The sequence below is a fragment of the Cuculus canorus genome, chromosome 1 (genome assembly GCF_017976375.1).
Source record: "Cuculus canorus isolate bCucCan1 chromosome 1, bCucCan1.pri, whole genome shotgun sequence".
In the NCBI taxonomy this organism is placed as follows: domain Eukaryota; kingdom Metazoa; phylum Chordata; class Aves; order Cuculiformes; family Cuculidae; genus Cuculus; species Cuculus canorus.
In genome coordinates, this window is record NC_071401.1 from 97,577,616 (window position 1) to 97,597,442 (window position 19,827).

Sequence of the window (19,827 nt, forward strand, 5' to 3'; positions counted from 1 at the left end):
GAGTTATTTCAGGCATTTCCAGTCCTGATGTTCTTAAATTTGAGATTTAACAGACAGCTAAGAACAAGTGCATTTAACAGAGCAAAGGGAATTTTTCTAATAATGTTATCTAAGAACATGTTATGAACCAACTTGTCACATAGCTAAAGGAATAAGAAAAGCGAGGTGCCATTAAGCAGCTGGGTGAAGAAAGGGATTCAAGGGATTCAGTTCTCACTGAAATGCATGAACAAGCAGGAACTTTCAACGTCACTCCCTGGTACATTTTTAATCTTCATTTTATCTTTTCTTTTTCCTTTATGTTGGGTTTTCTTTATTTCACAGTTACTAAAAGAGCAACATTTTTATCAGCTTCCGGTGTATTTGCTGCTCCACAAGACATGGAGACCAATCTCCCACCCCAAAGCAATTAATGTGAGCTGGTTTTGTAGCTTAAAGTCTCTTCTCCCAAGCATGAAAAACAGCACATAGTTCCTCAAAACATGTTCTTCACTTCTGAAGAACCTTCCTGGACAGGATATGTGACAACACAACCAATCCATCTCATTTCTAGAAAGACAGACTACATAAAACACTGTACTAAGTGCTGAATGAGCTGAGTGAGGGAACAGGCAGGGAGGAGGAAGAAGAGTAAATTATCTGGTCTTATAAATCATCTGGTCTATTCCACCAGCCAAAGATGAGTGCTGGAAAAACCTTCCTTTTCCTGGGAAAACCTGGCAATGGAAAGCCGCGTGGCAGTTCAAGCACTACTTCTGCTACCACCTGGAAAATAGGTATTGGTGAGGAAAGATGGCCCAGGGACATAAAGCTAGTTTTAACATGCCCCGCTTCAGCTTTTACCGCAAGCAAAGTAGACAGAGCATTAAGAACAGAAGCATCACTTCTTCAGAGTGAACAGCAAGAGATCACCAGCACCACTAGTGAGATACAGCATGAGCTGACTGCGATACTAAATCTAGTTTTACTTACAGCAAAATTATTACTAATAAAACAACCTCTATTTTTCTATAACATACCCAGTTGGACAGTGGGATTTAATTGCTTTGTTTTCAAATACCTACTATGTACAATCTGCTTTGCTTAAAACATCAGGCTGCAGACCTGAGGATAATTTATTTCAACACTTAGCGAGGCTACAGAAGATCAAACTGTCTCTTTTGTCTATTCTTCCCACACCACCCCCTGTGAGGAACCCCCATCTATGTAACCAAAGCAAATGAAGCTGCAGGAACAGTTCTGAAGTAATATTTTGGCATGCGAGTTTTAACTGTACACGTATCATCTGATTAGGTCTGGGTTTGGATGTCAAGTTCACATACTGTTGTGTAATCGAACTCCAGGAAAGTTATAGAAATTCTTTAAATCTATCAGATGTTCATACAGCACTGTTGCAAACCATCTGGTCTCACTTATCTGGCTAAATCAAGATAACGGGTGATATCCATCATTACTGATGAATGATTCCTGGTAACATATCGGTATCCTCTTGACCTGTAGCTGAGCTAATGCAGGGTTCTCTTTTGCTATTATTTTCCCGGAGTCAGTTGATTTGCTACAGAGCAATGACTAAGTCATGGCAGTATTTCCAAGGGCTGAATTCCTTAAGTAAATTTTGAATGTTTCAGATTTCACTAACCATCCTTCTCTTGTTTGTTTGGAGATACATGTGCTTTATATGTTACAAGAATGTCCATTTGACCTGAACGTTAAATGGTTTTCATCACTTTTCAGATCTTGAAACCTTCTGAAGAAACAAAGCCAGTCAAGTTTTTAAGGCTGCAATCACAGACACTGCTGTAGGCAAAAGGGTATGCATGGAGATAAATAAAACAGACGCTTGGGACTTTTTTTATGAAGAGCATACTTTCTTTTCAATGCCCACATTAACATTAATGGGAGTTACGCAAAGGCAGTGAGAGACTATACCCACTGATGATTAATCTAAAATGTCTGCACTACTTCAATGAATCAAGCTCTCCGTACAACTGATACCCAAACACAATCGAGACTCTGTCGTTGATCTTTTTCATATTTTAACAGCCCTCTAAACCAATTTAGTATTGGGTGCTGGAAGCAAATTTAACAAATATAAATACAGGATCAATTTCTGCCATCTGCTAAAAATGTGTGCAACTCCCACTGACTTCAGCAGAAGCATATGCGTATGAGGGCAGAATCCAACCCTTAGTAACTAAGAAATTACCAAGATAATAAAATAAATTACTTCTGTGATGTCAATTCTTTAATTCTTTTTAAAGTTCCCAATTTGCAGATGGAAGCTGTTGGTTAAAAGATGAAGGATTATGCCCATACTCAGTTAAAGCTGAATTATTTGGAACACTTTTTTCACAAGATGCTGTCAGGAACAGCTTGATTGCTATCTATACTCTCTCAGCTCCTCTCTGCAGCAACATTAGCAGTTGTCACATGAAAGATTATGAAGTCTTAAAAACTCTGTATAAAACTACCAATTTTAATTACTGGAATTGCCAAACCGGTTTCATACCAATAAGCTTGATATTGTTGTCTTCATCTAGCAACAGATTTTCTATCTTCAAGTCTCTGAAAGAAATAAAATATTTTGAGTGAGCCTCCAAAATAATGAAGCAGCTTCTCATCACTCTCATCTGTGTATTTACAAGATTCATGCATAATAACATGTATAATGAAAGCAGCACACACAGTTCCACATTCAAAGCTGAAAGCTCTGTGCATTGTCTCCTCTCCAAAATTACCAGTGCTTTCATACACAGTTTCACACCAATTCTTCAGGTACAAAATGACTTTATGAACATTTGTCAGTACATCCTGTAATTAAGCAGGTTCTTTTTCTCACTTAAAAGTTTACAGAAATCTTATACACTGGGAACATTTCAAATATATGTTCTTGGAATTGAAGGTCACTTTCTCACTACTCTTCACAACCAAGGGCTCTTCAGTTGCTATAGCTGAAGAATAAATGTGTTTCTGCAGAGATCTGAGGAATCCAATGTCTGCCCTCTGCTACTGTCCACATGGGAGACCAGAATCAGCCCTCACTGGGGATGAGGTACCTGAACTCCCTACAAAGGTGGTCACCATTGGTACTCCTGTACACTAGAGGTGAAAATCAAGGCCGAGGGTTTGAAATGACTTGCCCAATGCCATTCACAAAGCCAATAACAAAGCTGAGAGAAGAAGCCACGTTGAGTTTTCTGAGTGCCATGTTAGTGCTTTCTCTACTGTGCCAACCTGTCCAACCCCACAGAGCCACAGCACAGATTAGGGCCTAAACCAGTTCTGGGAAAGGGAGGATTAAATGAACATGGTCTCATTCTGCAAGATGACTAACCCTCCTTCTGACATGTATGTCAGCATATCATTCACGTTACATGTGCCCTTTCATCATTTAAGAATGTTGTTGTGCTTTCTTAAATCCCATTAAGAAAAAATGGATCCCACTAAGAAAAATACCCCCGAGATTACACACACACAAACCCATCCCAAAACCCCCCAAATGTACAGACTAAACATTCAGTATAATATTAAAAAATCATTTAGATTGTTACATGACTTAAATATAACATTAAAAACCACTTAGATTGTTACATGGCTTGTCTGTGACTTCTACCATTTGGCTGTGTCTTCATCACAAGAATGTTTCTCCCATCCAGATATAAAATATTTCTAACAGTTACCATGCCAGGATATCAATAGCTCAGGCAGGCAGTGATGCTTCTCCCAGCATGCTTTGGAAAAATCTGGGTAATAAAGCCATCAGCTATAATTACGGGAAGTCAGAGACATCCATGGTATTTTGCCTTTGTAAAGCACAGGGAGTAATGAAGGATGCTTCTATTACAGATGAAGATTTAAGCTTAATAAAACAAGACAAGTAAACCAACCAAACCAAACAAAGTACTTCCAGAAGAAAGGATCCAGGAAAGAAAGAAAAATAGCTGTGATCAACTCCAAGCCTTTTTTAAAATGTTCCTCTCCATTTCATTTTATGCCTACACTGTGGTTCAAATAAACCTGAGGCAGAAGAGTACTTGCAGATAGGACATCACTCCATCAATATGACCACAAGGATGTTACCCAAATAGATGTTTCCACACCCCAGTGAGCATTTATTGCCGATTTCCTTTTCTTCACATGTGAAAAGAAATAGGGGAAATACCATATAAATCTACTGAAGGAGAGTATTTTACAAATTTCAGGTATTCCGAGGTGATATCCAGGCTTTCCTAGGGTGTCTGGCTGAACACTTGCTGCAGAGAGGACTGCCTTTTCCATCACTCCTCTTCACAGAGAAGCAACATAAGTCAGTCAACAAAACACCAGCCCAAGAGGTGAGCACCATCTCCAGACCACGTACCTCATGAACCTAACTGGCACCCACAGCGCACTCTCCATCCATGGGAGACTTCATGTTCTGCAACAGCGCTGCAGAACCTCCACCCTGCATGCTCCAAAAGGAGCTTCCCTTGTAGGGCAACTGCCATCGCTGAGAAATGACTCGATACAAGGAGGACATGCCCTGCCAGATGGATCCAGATCAACCCACTTCTGCTTCTTCCCTCTTCTGCCAAAAAAAAAAAAAAAGGGCTTATTTCTTCATGTCTCGCGTCTTTATTGCTTGCAGGTGGAGGTTTTCACAGACAGTGTGATTGGCCTCTAGAAAAATACCGGGGCCGGGAATTTAACAGGAGAGACTGCCAAAAAAACACTATGGAAAGAGGAAAAAAAAAAACCCAAAAATCCTCAAATAACAAAATTAAACTGAAATCAACAGAAGTACATGAGCTTCAGGTCATACACTGCAACGCTCAGTATGACATCTCAAAGCAAGGATAAAGACCATTAGGAAAGTCCGAGTATATTAAATATTAGCCAAGAAGAGGTAAGACATAAAAATAAAGGCAGAAGAACACAGGGATGAAAGCTATTAGGTGAGGAGACAAGACACAGGCAATTAGAATAATAGATGAGTGACAGGATGGCTAAAAATAAACACAAGAAGAGGTATTCAAAAGGATTCAAGGTTAAAAAAATAAAGCTAAAGGTAAATACTACAGGGCATTTTAAAGCTATCAGAGGAAAAAAAGTCAAAAATTTAAATAGAGCCACACTATAGAGTGCAATCAGACTCGGATAATTAAGGATGTTTACCCATAAATCTATTCTTAGCATATTTGCTGGTAAGTGGTAACTGATCTAACAGTCCATATGCACCATATTTCTGTTAACCATGTCAATATGAAAGCAGTCTTTTCAGTTTGACACCAGGAGCTAGGAGAACAGGTCTTTACTCCTTGACACAACCTAAGAAGAAGGTTCCACCTGAACCAGCCTTACAAAAGTGAAGCAAAAGCTGTATGAAATCAAACCAAAAATACTCAGATTAAACCAACTTGTGCCTGCATGTCTGGACAAGATCCACATCCACATCCATCAGGAGAGAAGGGTTATTCAGTGAATACTTTGTAAGACTTTAACAATGCACCAGACGACACTCATTGAAACAAAAAGGGCAGCGGTACAATAGAACTACGTATCTACTCACTCTACAGAGAGATAGAACCATTTCCCCGAGGTTCCTCAAGGCTTTATTCTGTCAGTTCTGTCCAATTCAAACATTAATTATTTTTTACAAAGAGGTGCTTATCTGAGTTGCTGCTTTGTCTGAATGTTTACACTGCAATGGAATGAAATGGAAAAAGTAGCACCACTGCACCTGAAAGTGCTAGGGAACCCTGAATTTCATGCACTCTATTATAAATGGTTTAACAAGAGCAAACAAACCACCTCATCTATTTCAGTCAGCGGAGTATTTTTCTAATAGATGCAAGAGAGAATGTGAGTTACCATCTACAACACACCCAGCACTTGAACTCTTCTTGAAGTCAATGGGAAGACCCAAAGCATTGAACACATCAGGTACACATGCTGGTTCCTGCAGACTCAAGGGTTCTCACAATTATGCAAATGGCCTGCACTTTTTGACAGTTTGTTGGAGCTGGACACGGCTGCTTTGCAGTTGGAAGCTGGGCAAGAACTCCCTTACACACCCAGCAGCACATGCCGCACTGCACGGGACTGAGGGAGGAAGAAGAGACATAGCTGCTGGAGATCTTGTGTTTCCCTCCTAGAGGTAAATCTGATCTTGTTCCTTGCTGTCTTCAAAACTTCAAAATATCAGAGCACACACTCAGTGATTAAACACCAGAAGAACAAGAACTTTTACCTTTTTCTGAGGGCTTAGTTCCATGACGTGGAGAGAGTCTAAGTATGGTACATGTTAGTCAAATCTATGAATAATGAAGACACTCAAGAAAAATCAAACTGCATTACCACAATGTGGAGAATCAGCATATATTTATGCTTTGTCAGCATGCAAAGCTAGTGGCATACAGCCATCATTCCCTGTACTTGAAAATATGCCTGCTTCACGGGATGGTGAATTTTTTTCTTCTGTTGATGGTGCTGATTTTTCTCTGGCTTCGCTTAAAGCTTCACAGACCACTTTGGAAACCCCAACTCCAGCCAGTGATCTCACCGAGCAACATGAGCCTGATATCCCAGGCTTCAGCTGTGAGCTCAGCATGCTTTTGACAGAAGCTTATTTGGTGCCATTGCAGGCATCAGGCAGCAAACTTGAAGTTTTTACATTTCACATGTTATTTCTTGTCTAGGGGAGGAGGGATGAGAAGGAAGATTTTACCAGCAAGCAGGTGCAAAGCAGCATTGGTTGACTGCTGTCTCCTGCACCTTACCTTTAATGATAACAGCATCATGAAAAATCACTCCTTAACTACCAACCCGCAAGCCCACTTTCTAGCCCCACACAAGAGCTCGAAAGGTCACAGAGATTTGGGTTCATCATCAAAGGCTTTGTTATCAAAATATTATTTACTAAGATCGAGTCTTTTATCGGTCACAATGTCACTGAATTCAATGCCGTTCCCCCAGTAGAAGAGGAATTCAGTTCATTGTGCTCACTAAAACAATGTTTAGTTTGTTTATAGCAGAGTACTCCAAGAGAGAATGCCCAAAGGTAATTTAGAAATCTGACATAAAATAGAAACACAACCCAGCTTTGCACTTCAAAAGGAGACTTTGTTCTGTAGTGCAGCATCTGTCATAAATATTGCATCAGCAGCCAGAGTACTGGCACTTAAAATTAATAGGATGGAAGTTATCAAAGCTAACATGTCAAAGTAGCAGGTACCCAGGCAGGAATGCCATAGCACCCTGAGCAACTGCATCATACAGCACCACCTTAATCTGCTAGGGGAAGAGGTGAGGGAAAAATAGATAAACTCTGCTCAAAATCTCAGGGGCTTTTGTGTCTTTCAAACTCCTGCTCTGCTTTTAATTACAAAATGGCAGTGGCAGGTATGAATATGCTGCCGTGAAGACAGAAAAAGAGGGAATACAGAAAGCTATCTTTGCTACCAATACATTATTAAATTCTTTACTTTGACATCCTGACAGTAATTGCACTGAATGGGATTGAATTTTGTTAAAATTACTTTAAAAGGCTTGTTGAGAATTTCCTGTGGGACACAGTGGCAAGCACCAAGGCTTTCACTTCATATTCTCTCTGTTGTCCTTACACTCTCAAGGGGCTTATTGTTCATCCTGCTTTTTGACAGCATGAAGGCCTATGTAAACACCCTCTGAAAAGAGAAAGCTTCACCAGATACTGCCATTTGAGTTAATTTTCCTCTGCCAGAAGGAAAGATAAATATTCCTACCTGATTCACAGCTGAGCTTGTTATATTTTTAGCAACCAACCAGCTCTTCTGATAGAAGGAATGAAACACAAATGATTACATGAAATTATATTTAGAATAGCACCATTTCTTTTTTCAGTGAGTGGCCAAGGAGTTCTGAACCACAGATACCCCTCAGCAAAGATTCAGCTCCTGTACTGTGGAGCTTGCAGTCTTCATCCAGCACATGGGATGAAATATTTAAAACTTAAGATACATCTAAACAGTCAAATACAAGTTTTGTTTTTCCTAACTTCTCTAAATAAAATGAGGTTTCTTTCAGTTTTTTTCATTTTAGGCTGTTTGCACATCAGTGCCTCTTAACAGAAGCATCTCAATTGAATTCTGGGTCCCAGCTCTTGTCCAAAGATCAGAATGGTTTTCTGTCATGCCAAGCCTTGACTGTAAGTCATGAAGCTTAAGGAGTAATATTAATCAAATAATGTAATCAAATTTCATAGATCTTATTTCATCGGACTTTATTTCATCCTGAGTTATAGAGATGTGTAAGTCATCCATATTGTTCTCCGAATGATGGAAACAAAAACACTGGTGACTTTTGTAATAAAATAGTCAGTGAATACTTTTCAATGCCCTGCCCCGTTCAATGTGGATGATGAACGCATTTGGAGAGAGACAAACAGAGTAGACTGTTTCTGCCCTAGGATGCCGTGTTTTGTTTCATAGGCAGTGAATGCGAACACCCACAGATCACCACGTAGATGAAAGTGCTGTTATTTTTACCTGCTTTAAAAATAACAACAATAACAACAACAGAACATTCCTATTTCATCCAGGGTGAGAATGAATCAGACTTCTGTGCTATTTTTGCCCCCCTTTTCAGTTAGTGATTGAGTAGTCTGTTTTTAGAGTTGCCATGGTCAAAAGCCCAGATGCTGAAGGACAACTCCTGAGGTAACTATTATTTTTCCTCCCTCTCTTGCTCACAGAGAGCCAGCAGAATAAATCTGGATAATGCTGCCGGTGTTTTTCCTGCATATCTATGCTGCCCTCCATACCTTGCTTGCAGAAGTCAAGACAATGAATGGCCAAGTTGGAGAAAATACTTGCATACATGCTCCCTGTGATTGTCAAATTTTATCAGTTTAAGCAGAAATGGACCTGCACGTTATCCAGACGAAGACTCAGAAGGATGAGCTCCATACCATGATTTGAGAAATGGAGTGGATGGAGTATGCTGCCTTTGGGCTAAGGATTAATCTTACACCACAGCGTTTGACAGAGCGAGCTCAGCTGCCAGATGCAGCAGAGCATGTCAATATTTCCAGGGTTGCTTCCTCTCTCTACTCACCCAAGTCCCTCACACTTCAGTCTCTGTGAGCTGTGCTCACATTCACAGAGACAGCAGAGAGGAAGAAGAGGTGAGTGCCAAAACTGCTGTGAGCATGCAGCTTCCCTATGGGAACTCGTGCTCAGGTTCCCGCTGGACCCCAAAGCTTTACCTTCTTCCCACCACAGCAGCTTCACAATTCTAGCTTGCACCTACTGAGTGAGCTATTTTGGTACAAAATCTGGGTTTGAATCCCCTCTGAAGAAAAAGGGAATCAAAGCCAAACTGCCAACCCCCCATAAGTGGTTCAGCCACTGTACAGCAAGTCAATTTTTCAGGGAGAGAAACTGCTGCTGAACTCAATAGTGCTGTAAAAAGTTCATCTTGTTCCTGACAGGCTTTCCTCTGCCTGTTGACATTTTTCCTTCCTCTCTCTGAACATACTGGAGAGCAACCGATCCTTTCAAGCACTAAGTAAATTTCTTCCTTTTCCATACCCCAAACTGTGGCGTTAATAATTTAAAGAGGTCGGCAGTTTAGCTGCTGATAGAGAAGCTGGCAGAACAAACCTGGTGGCTGCTCAAATATTTATATTACAGCGATACCAGAAATTCAACTCAAGATAAGACCTCAGTACACCCAAGGCCGTATATGCACATAGCACCTATCCCTAATGGATCACAGAGAACACATAGACAGACTGAAAACAAAAAAAAGCAGTTTTCAGATCACATGGAGTTCTACCAAGCCAGACACACCCAACAGCATTACACAGCGGTAGGCAGCTCAGCACACAGCTGGGCACAGCTGGAGAAGCTGGCTGTGGGCTGCCTTAGGCAGACCGCCAGCTGCCTGCACAGCAGTGGACGAGCGTGTACAACAGATCTCCATCTTTTACAGAGTCAGTGCAGTCAAAGAAAGTAAGATCTGGATCCTCAAAAGTATTCAGGTGTCTAGCTCCTACTTCATGCCTACATAACCTGAGAGGATGGAGCCTACGCAACTTGCTCAGCATCATATGGGAAGCACGTGGGAGTCCAGACTTAACACCAGTTGCCTCAAATTTAGAAACTGGAGCATCCTTCTTAGACAATACTCTATAAATATACTGAAGCAAAGAAAAGGAGACAAACTGGCTCAGACCAAAGGTCCACCCAGCACTCCACCCTCCTATCTCCACAGCAGCCAAGATCACATAAGTGGAGAAAGGTACAAGGACAGGCAAACGTATGTGATTCCTTCACCTACACCCTCCCAGCCTTTACCACTTGCTGCTCACGGACATCAGGCAAAGGAAGCTACTCCTTATTCAGCAACCATTCATAGACTTCTCTCTGAAGAATCTGTTTTCCCTGGAACCCAGGTAAACTTCTAGTTCCACAGCATAGTCCTGCAAGGAGATCCACATCCTGCTTACACACTGGTTGAAACAAGGTCCTAAAGAAAGAAAGCAACATATTGCAATAGCTGTGGATCTCTCTTGAGAAGATACTGTGAGATCAACTGACCAGTTGCATATTTTGCATTGCAATTCACAGTCTTCAAAACCGAGGGGTCCCATCAAGGCAATATAACAAACTGAACGAGCAGAGCAGCAGAAGCAAGGGACTTCCATGGTCCCATTCAGGCTTCCACTCAGCTGTGTCACTGTGAGGCTTTGAGCAAATCATTTCATCTCCCTATACCACTGTATTTCCACCATTAAAACAACAGGCACAACCACCTCCTCAAAGAAAGAGTGAAATGATTCATTAGTTGATGTTGGCACAGAGCTTTTCAGAGGCAAAACAGTGTTGCTTGCAGGGAAAGAGCCCTAATTTTTCCCAGCACAGGCTTATCTTTAAGGACATGGAGTCAGCGTGGCTCCCATGTGCTCACCTGAAGCTACACACTTATTCAAGTGATTTCTGCAGATACTTTCTAATGTATCAAATAAGAGCATCTAAACAATATAATTAAGAATAGCCAAAAAAGCTGTCAGGAATATGTTTTTATAAGGAAGTCTTTTTACTATACCAAACACCAAAATACCACCTAGAGGCTCCGAGATAAATTTTACCAGAGAGTGTTTTGAAAGATTACCTGTGAACTACTCCTGCCCGGTGAAGATGTTCAACTGCCAGGATAAGCTGCCGGATATATTTGCGTGCTTCATGCTCCTCAAGTCTTTTTTTCTCATAGATCTTGTGCATTAAGTTGCCACCAGGGCACAGTTCCATGACAAGGTAGTAGCTGTTTTCAGTTTCCAGTATATCCAGTAGCTGAGCAATATTGGGGTGGCGGATCATTTGCTGGATCTGACCTTCCCGTCGCAGATTCTTGGTGACATAGGTGTCCTTTTTGGCTCTTTTCTTGTCGATTACTTTCACTGCCACCTAATGAGAAAATAAAGGAGAAGGAGTTGTTAGTAGTCACATCACCGAGTTACTGCTTTACCTTGTATAAACAGACTAAAAAAAAACAAAAAACAAAAGGATGCCATTCTCAACTGATGCACTATGGTTTCAGGCACAACTGCCCAGGCCAGAGAAATAGAAACTGTCAGTGGGTTTGAAAAAAACAACTTTCTATATTCTCTTTCTACAGAGAATAGAAGAATTGTCTATGTACTATATGTACAGTGACAGATGAAAGTTATTGCAAGGAAACTGGTAACAAAGAAGAGGAGATGATCTTATTAACCATACCTAAACACTTCACACATGTAATGTTGAGCATTTGTTTCATCTGTTTTCCCAGAAAGTCTTCAGGCTGGTGTTTACAAGATTTAAGTGTCATTTGTGGCTTTTCCTGGCTGTAGATACACAACTTGAGATGATATGTTTCCGTGACAAGTTTCTTAAACTATAGCCAAGTGTTAGTTTTGCATGATTAAACAGAATAAAAACATACTAACTAAAACAGAATAATTTTGGTACCACTCTCTTGGCACATTTCTTTCTCCTCTTTTAAAATGTACAGGAAAGATGATCCCCCTATGACTTTTAGAACCAAGAAACTCAGCAAAATCCAAGGCAAAACTTTTTTTTCTAGTGCAAGTTCTCAGTGGCACACCTGCTTATAGCTGCTCAAGTCAACTGAAGCCCATCATGAGAGTACTTAATAAAACTAAGGAAGCACAGTCTACAACACAGCATGTGCTAGCACCTATCCAAGTCTTTTCCTTATTGCTGGTGCAGAACACCACACGAGAACAAAAGGATGGGACAGGCGAGCATATCACTGGTTTTCACTCTTAAAAGAATCTGGTTCCTTTTACCGTTTTCATGAATTCACTAAATAGTTGCAATAAAAGTACTTGCCTTTTTACACCTCAAATTTTATAGGCACTTATTTATTTATTTATTAAGATTTCTTATTTAGATTGGGTGCTGCAGACTTCCAGGTCATCTGCACCAGACAAAGATTAAACAGCTTGTGCCAGGCTGAACAACAAAAGGCACCATGAAATCCTCCTCCTGGGCTCCTCATTTCCTCTGAGCTCTGCAACAAAGGAAGTCCTTCACTGAACACACCAGGATCTCACAGTTTGCCCATTACTACCAAAGTGACAGCTGCTTCTTTGTCATGATGAAAGGGAGGGAAACACAGTGCTTGGTATTCCTGTGTGACACTGACTTCTACATGATCCAAAAGAGTCTTGTTTGCATGGGTACAGGTTCAAAAAAACACACAGAAAATGCCACATCTGCTCCCCTGCTACAGATGGAGAGACAAAGATGCTGCATCTGCATCTTTGCTTTCTGCCTTGATTTGGCCTTGGAAGATCTCCTGCGTTACCTAACTCCTACAACGAGAAGGAATATCAAATGTGGGGAAACACCCAGAGTTTTATTTACCCTAGCTTTAACACCCAGGCAACAGTACAAACCCAACAGGCTTCCCTCCATCTCCAGCTCATACAACATCCCTCCTCACAGGGAACGAATTAATTACAGCAAATTTCAATTTCAATTATGGTCAACTACATTGTGACAAATGTGGGCTGGTGGGCTTCAGCAACAGGGAAACAAATTTATTCAAAACATTACCTGGCTGCCTTCCTAGCCTGAGAAAGTGTAAAGCCACCCGTCAAGAACATGACAGCTCCCAGCCTTACTAGCCTTACTTTTATTTTTTTTCTGCAAGTTAAGGAAAGGTAAATTAGCAAACGTTTTGGTTTTCCTTTAGAGAACAAAAGCCACAAAAAAATACGGTCTGGAAATATGACAACAAAAATAGATCCATACCCTTTGACACAAACACCTTGAATCAAAGTCAAGTTTTATCAGCAGAGGCCGTGAAAAATAAAACTACAGAGGCTGGGGTTTCATAGTCTGTCCTAAGAGCCAGAAGTTAGTATCGCTGAGCATGTTATTAGATGGATATGTTTCTGCTGGTAGAAGATCATTCTGATGAAATACCCTTCATAAAGAGATAAGGCTGAGCATCACACATGAGACAGCTGCCCGGGTGAAGCCGAGAGCAGCATCAGGACCATAAATGCCTGGAAGCTACATTCCTGACTAGTCACGTTAAAGAAAGAACATTTACTTGTAAGATAAAACAAGTAAATCAGAGCTTAACTTCACTATTTTTGAAAGCCTCAGGTGATTCACCAACCAAACCGTTTTAAATTAGTAGGTTCTTATAGCTGATGAGATAGAACTGAGAACACAGAGGTTTGCATGGATTAGACAGTAAACCACAGAAGTTATTCTGGTGAGGACAAACAAATTCATGGGTTACAGAAACATGAGATGCCAGATTGTTTGCTGGCAGCACAACACAATCTCTGCAAAGAAAAATTTAGAAAAAAAAACCAAAAAAAAACAACACAAAATGATCTTTTCCACAGCTGCAGGATACAAAACATGGAATATTAACAGTATGGAGCAGTAATCTGTTACCGCATGAGTAAATCATTCCCAACTCATTGACCAAAACGCAGCACATTACTACACATGTGCACATCTGCTGCCCAGGCTGAGCACAGCTGCAGAGACAGAGCCAACTATGTGCCACCTACCTGATGACTTTTTTACTATCACAAAGATTTAGTTTTCTGTGCCTTCTCTGTGCCTTCAGGGCAAATTTTCTCCTTGATTTCGACAGATACTTGGTCAGGCACCACGCTTACCCCAGCAGACAAGCAAAGCTGCTTTCAGACTCACTCTTGACTCTGAGGTACCTTCCCCCTTCAAGGCCCCTTGCTTTGGGTTCATAGAACTACAAAGGTGGAAACAACACAGGGGGACGGGGTGTGGTAACAGTTTTGCATAGGGGAAAGAGAAGAGTAAAAACACAGGCAAGGCTATGGCAGACTTGCACCTCTATCTCCCAAACCATGCATGAAACCCGCTCTAGTGTGATATTGTTTGCTCCCAGGACAGACATGAGCAGGACCTTGCATACTCTCCTAGGTCTGTGCTGCAGCACAGAGCACCTTCAAAATATCTCAGATCTTCCCACTCTCTGCCTCAGGGACCATTCAGGGATCAGGGTCTTCAAAAACCCCTCCATATATTCAAAGAAAAAAAAATTGTACTTGACCCAAACACACAAGCAGCTTTGATATGGACGCTTTCCATAATAGCTTCTAGCTTTTTTTCCTCTCTGTTCCTCCTGGGTCTTCTTCCTTACTACTCCTTTCATAGAATCATAGAATAGTTTGGGCTGGAAGGGATATTAAAGCCCAGTTCCAACCTCCCCTTCCACGGCTATCAGGCTTTCCAAGGCTCCATCCAACCTGGCCTTGAACACCTGCAGGGATGGGGCGGCCACAGCTTCCCTGGGCAACCTGTGCCAGTGCCTCACCACCCTCAATGTGAGGAAATTCCTCCTTATGTCTAGTCTAGATCTGCCCGTCTCCAGCTTATAGCCATTGCCCCCAGTTCTATCACTACAAGCCTTTCACTTATTCTCCTGTTCTCCTAATTAATGCCCTTTCGCCTGTACTGCAGTTCTTTTTGCTTGTGCTTCTTTGTAGGGCCACTTCGCTTTCCTAAATTAAATGCACCTCATGATACAAGGGTTGCACAAAGGGGCGAGTACTCTCAGGATGAGCTCCTGTGGCAGTTTTTACACTTTTTTGGGTTTCTTGGATTTTTCCTCTGATTTACAATTTATTCTGAAGCATATGGAGAAAATCTAGGGATCAAACTCTGCACTCGGTTACCCCAGGGCTGACTAAGCTAAATATCCCCAATTTTGAGTTCATCCAGAGTTAGACCAAGGTAAGTGAAGACCAAATATGCCCCAATGCTTTTAATATACACAGCCTCGTTTATGGTGTAGATGTGCATTCATACACCTGAAAATTTCATTCATGCAGAAGGAAAAAGCATTCAGTAGAGAAAATACTGTAGATGTTGGATAACCATAAAATAAACACATTCAAACTTTCACACCCTACTCAAGACGTGACAGTTATTCAGTTTTGCTTTCCCAAGTTTCAAGTAGAAGCTCTTTGTCTCTGTAATATCTATCTCCTAACTTGAATTCTTGGCCAATATTGGCATATAAATAAAAAAATAAATGATCAAGCAAGTAATTACTCTGAATATGTAGCAACAGCAGCTCTTGACATTCAACACTTTGCTTTTGCCTAAACCTTTGCAGTGTAAACAAATAAGTATTTTAGGTTATTCTGCGTTAAGAGATACAAAGATGAGTAATAGGCCATATTTTTGGTTCCTGAGCCCTAGAATTACACTGTTGGAATGAATTACACTCCTGAAGCTTATGGTGTGACACATCATATGAGCAATTGCTGTTTCTCTCCATCGTTGCACTAAAATAGTTCAGGTTGGGCTAAAGCAGTGCAGAAGTGAAGGTGAGGGGGAAGCACAAGCGCCACTCTTCTCCACAGTTCCTTGGAGGAGACGGTGACATTGCTTACAGAACCAAGCAGCTAAAACACCATCAGCAAATATAGGCACGTGTCACCACCCAAACAAAGGCATGTGTTTGACACACATGGGCTGAGGATTTTTGCCAGCTAGTGTTTTAGGAGGGTTTGTGAATCTGCAAGAAAGAGGCGGGGGTGGGGTGGAGCTGACTGGCACCAGACTGCGCAAAAACAGTCACAGCAAGGCCCTGAGAAAAAGCAAGAAGAGACAGTTTAAAGGATTAAGCATTGCCTGGAGAAATCCGGGAGCCAGGGCACTGGTTGCTAGATCACTGCTGAGTCCAGAAAAAACACATTTTGCATCCTCTTTGTAAACAGTCATAGAATCATAGAATCAGTAGGTTGGAAAAGGCCTCTTGGATCATCGAGTCCAACCATTCCTATCTGCCACTAAGCCATGTCCCTGAGCACCTCGTCTACCCATCTTTTAAATACTTCCAGGGATGGTGACTCAACCACCTCCCTCGGCAGCCTCTGCCAGTGCCCGATGACCCTTTCTGTGAATTTTTTTTTTCCTGATATCCAGTCTGAACCTCCCCGGCTTGAGGCCGTTCCCCCTTGTCCTGTCCTCTGTCACTTGGGAGAGGAGGCCAGCTCCCTCCTCTCTACAACCTCCTTTCAGGTAGTTGTAGAGAGTAGTAAGGTCTCCCTTCAGCCTCCTCTTCTCCAGGCTAAACAACCCCAGTTCCCTCAGCCGCTCCTCGGAAGACTTGTTCTCCAGACCCTTCACCAGCTTCATTGCTCTTCTCTGGACACGCTCCAGAGCCTCAACATCCTTCTTGTGGTGAGAGGCCCAGAACTGAACACAGTATTTGAGGTGCGGTCTCACCAGTGCTGAGTACAGGGGCAGAATAACCTCCCTGGACCTGCTGGTCACACCGTTTCTGATACAAGTCAAGATGCCTCAACAGAAGAAACTGCAACAAAGCACAGGAGGTGGCTCACACACATCCTAACCGTGCCCCAGTATAGCGCCAATATGTTCATGCCAAAGGCACATTGCGTGTTGGGCTGCTCTGCAGATTGCTGCCCCAACAGTACAGTGAGCCTGCAGAGCTGGCGATGGGTCTTTTGCGCCAGGCAGGAGGAACCTCCACGTGCTTAGTGGGCAGAAGTCAAAGTCATCTTCTCCCATTTCCTTTCTGCCAGCTACTTGTAACCCAGACAGTAACACTTGGAAAAATCACAGGTCAAGAAGTCGTGCTTTTGTTAGTGAGGGAAAGATGCTTGCTCACCTAGTGGACATGCAAAGGTCTATTTAGACCATTGCCTGACTACTCTGCAGCAGAGTCATTTTGTCAGACTGTAGCCCAGTCTTACTCAGATTCGTGGATCTTTTCCTTCAGACCAACCTCCATAAACACTCTTTGGTGCTAGAACTGTCCTTTGACAACTCATATTTTTCAGCTTCTGTCATGCTTCAGTAAGAAACCCACGGCATGGTATGCCTGCAGTCTACTGCTGATGGGAAATCAAATGGTGGATACCAGGATGAAGCTGGACACAGAAACATAATACTGGGGGGCAGATCCAAGACTGCTGTACAACCTATTTTCAACTACACACAAAACTGATCAAAGGCAAACATGCTTCTGGTTTTCAGTTGGTTGCTCCCTACCTCCTCAAGCTGCAAAGAGCTTTACTCAAGCCATGGTTTTACACTAAAAACATCTATCCCTCTACCTATTTTTCCCTGGTGAATCTCACGCTTCAACCAGTTAACACATCATGATTCCACCTGAATAAAAATCAAGTAACAACCACATGACCGGCAGTGACTTAAGTCACACAGTACATTAGCACTCAGGGAACCCAGGTCTGAATTCAGCCTCAGGTTTCTTGCTTGCCAGATTCAATGTCTTTGCACTGACTGTTTCTTGGCAGAAAGATGCACCTCAATGGCAGCAAGCCTTCCTGTTCGCCGGACAATGGGTTTTCTCAATGGCCTGTTTGCTGAGTCAAAGTCAAGAGGTCTTGAACAATATTCACGTCAGATGCTTGCAATAACAACTGGAAGAACAGCTTCATAGTCGGGCCCCAGTTTGGCAAATAAGGTTATAACATGTTTAACTTCACAAAGAACAGAAGATTGCATAGGACCTTGCAAAATCAGGGTATGACATTTTAAGGACTTCTGAAGAGTTTCCCTCACTTACCCAACCACTTGAATTGTTTCCTTCTGCAAATTCTCTCCTAACTTTAAATAAGAGGAAGGCAATTCTTGCAATCCTCTGCCAAAGGGAGCTCCAGCTGAATTGAGAGGAAACTGGCTTGAATAAGAACGCAGCAAACACTGTGGGATTTGGCCAGGAGACCAACATAGTACAAGAGAAGCAACTTCAACTATTGGAGGGACAACCCCCCTACTTTGTTTTTTCTTATTATTATTTCTTTCTTCCTCTGTTTTTTTGCCAGAGTCTACTTCTGGCAGACCTGCTGGAGATGATGCCAAGCCAGGCAGCAGCCCCACCTCTCAGCACCATCCTGGGCCGCAGACCATGCACCCTGATCATTCAGATGAAGTTCAGAGCCACAGGCTATAGGCTGCAGCTGGAGGGACAGTCAACGGGAAGGCCTCAGACCTGGACTTCTGCACCTAAACTCACAACCTTTACCATCCAGTTTAAGCTTATCCAGGAGAATGAGATGAAAAGCCAGACCATATTTTATAGCCATCATCAGCACAAGCCAAATTCCAGCTTTTTTTTTTTTTTTTTGAAGTGCCCAAGAATGCTCATGCAATGAATTAATTTTCTTCTCTTCCTTCCTTTCAGTGATAGCTGTCTGGCATCACTTGTAGCTTGCTTTGTATTTACCACTGTTCTCACCACAAAAATCTGAGCTTAGTTTTCCAAACCAGCTGGTGATTTTGGGTGGCCAATTCAAATCACATTAAACAGATCTAACTTTGAAGCCTGCACAATTGTCAATGCAATCCTGAAAGCGATCCCTTCAAGGGTATCTCAATTTGGGCAACCAATCAGCCAGGCATATAACAAGTTGTTTTTCACAACTGAATCAAAGGATTTAAAAATTGCCAGTTTCATTCACTGGGTGATGTTTATTCTTCCTTTAGCTGTTACCGCTTAGCAAGGCAAAGCTAAGCGAGGCAAAGGAGTAGGGTTTTTTTTTTATATATAGCAAGTTCCAATAACTTAAGAAATAAAGCATTAAGGAAAAGCATCATCTAAGCAAATGCAAACCAGAAATCAATACACTGTGCACCTTCAAGAAGGACCACACATGACCCAGTCAGGACAGAGAGAAACCAACACTATTCTGTTAGAAATGTCAGACATGGATTGGTCAAGACCCCATCACAGAAACACAAACTTCACTTTCACCATTGGACTGAACGCAATGAAACTGTAAGAAAGGTAACATGCTTGATGTTAGGCACTTGGCAAACCACCTTGCAGCTCATACCACCCGATTCAAAGAGAGTCTGAAAAAAAGGCTCCCAGCATGGCATTTTGGGTGACAGTCCCTTCTGCTATCCTGCTTGGCTTCCTAGTTCCCTAACAAATGTTAGCAACCTACCCACCTTCGAAGAACTGCTTTCAAGGAAGACCACAGAGCGTTCTGAAAGTATCACAAGAAGGTAACCACTTGCTTACCATTCTGCTTACAGCTTAGCCATTCTCTCCCAGGAAGCCAACAATCATCTAAAACCACAGCAATGTGTAAAGGTAGACTCTTCCTATTTACTAAGGATAGAAAAGGACAACCATTCAATGATGGCCATCCGATACCTTTTACATTTGCCTTGTATGCCTGCTACGAATGGAATAGGAGGAACACAGTTTGACTTAAACACGTCCATGCATGTGCACATATACGCACTGTGAAAAGGCAGATCAATAGCTACACAGTTAGAGATGGATTGA

At 41.9% G+C, this 19,827-nt stretch overlaps 1 protein-coding gene across 2 annotated transcripts in view; it reads right to left on the reverse strand.

Annotated features, from left to right (window-relative positions):
- HUNK (hormonally up-regulated Neu-associated kinase) overlaps positions 1 to 19,827 on the reverse strand; it is a 59,093-nt gene that overhangs the window by 27,411 nt on the left and 11,855 nt on the right. For both annotated transcript variants that reach the window (XM_054055250.1, XM_054055241.1), the window contains exons 2-3: positions 11,134 to 11,426; positions 2,510 to 2,565 (exon numbers count right to left, since the gene is read on the reverse strand). In XM_054055250.1, coding sequence (XP_053911225.1) covers positions 2,510 to 2,565; positions 11,134 to 11,426 — 349 coding nt within the window. The remainder of the gene's footprint in view (positions 1 to 2,509; positions 2,566 to 11,133; positions 11,427 to 19,827) is intronic.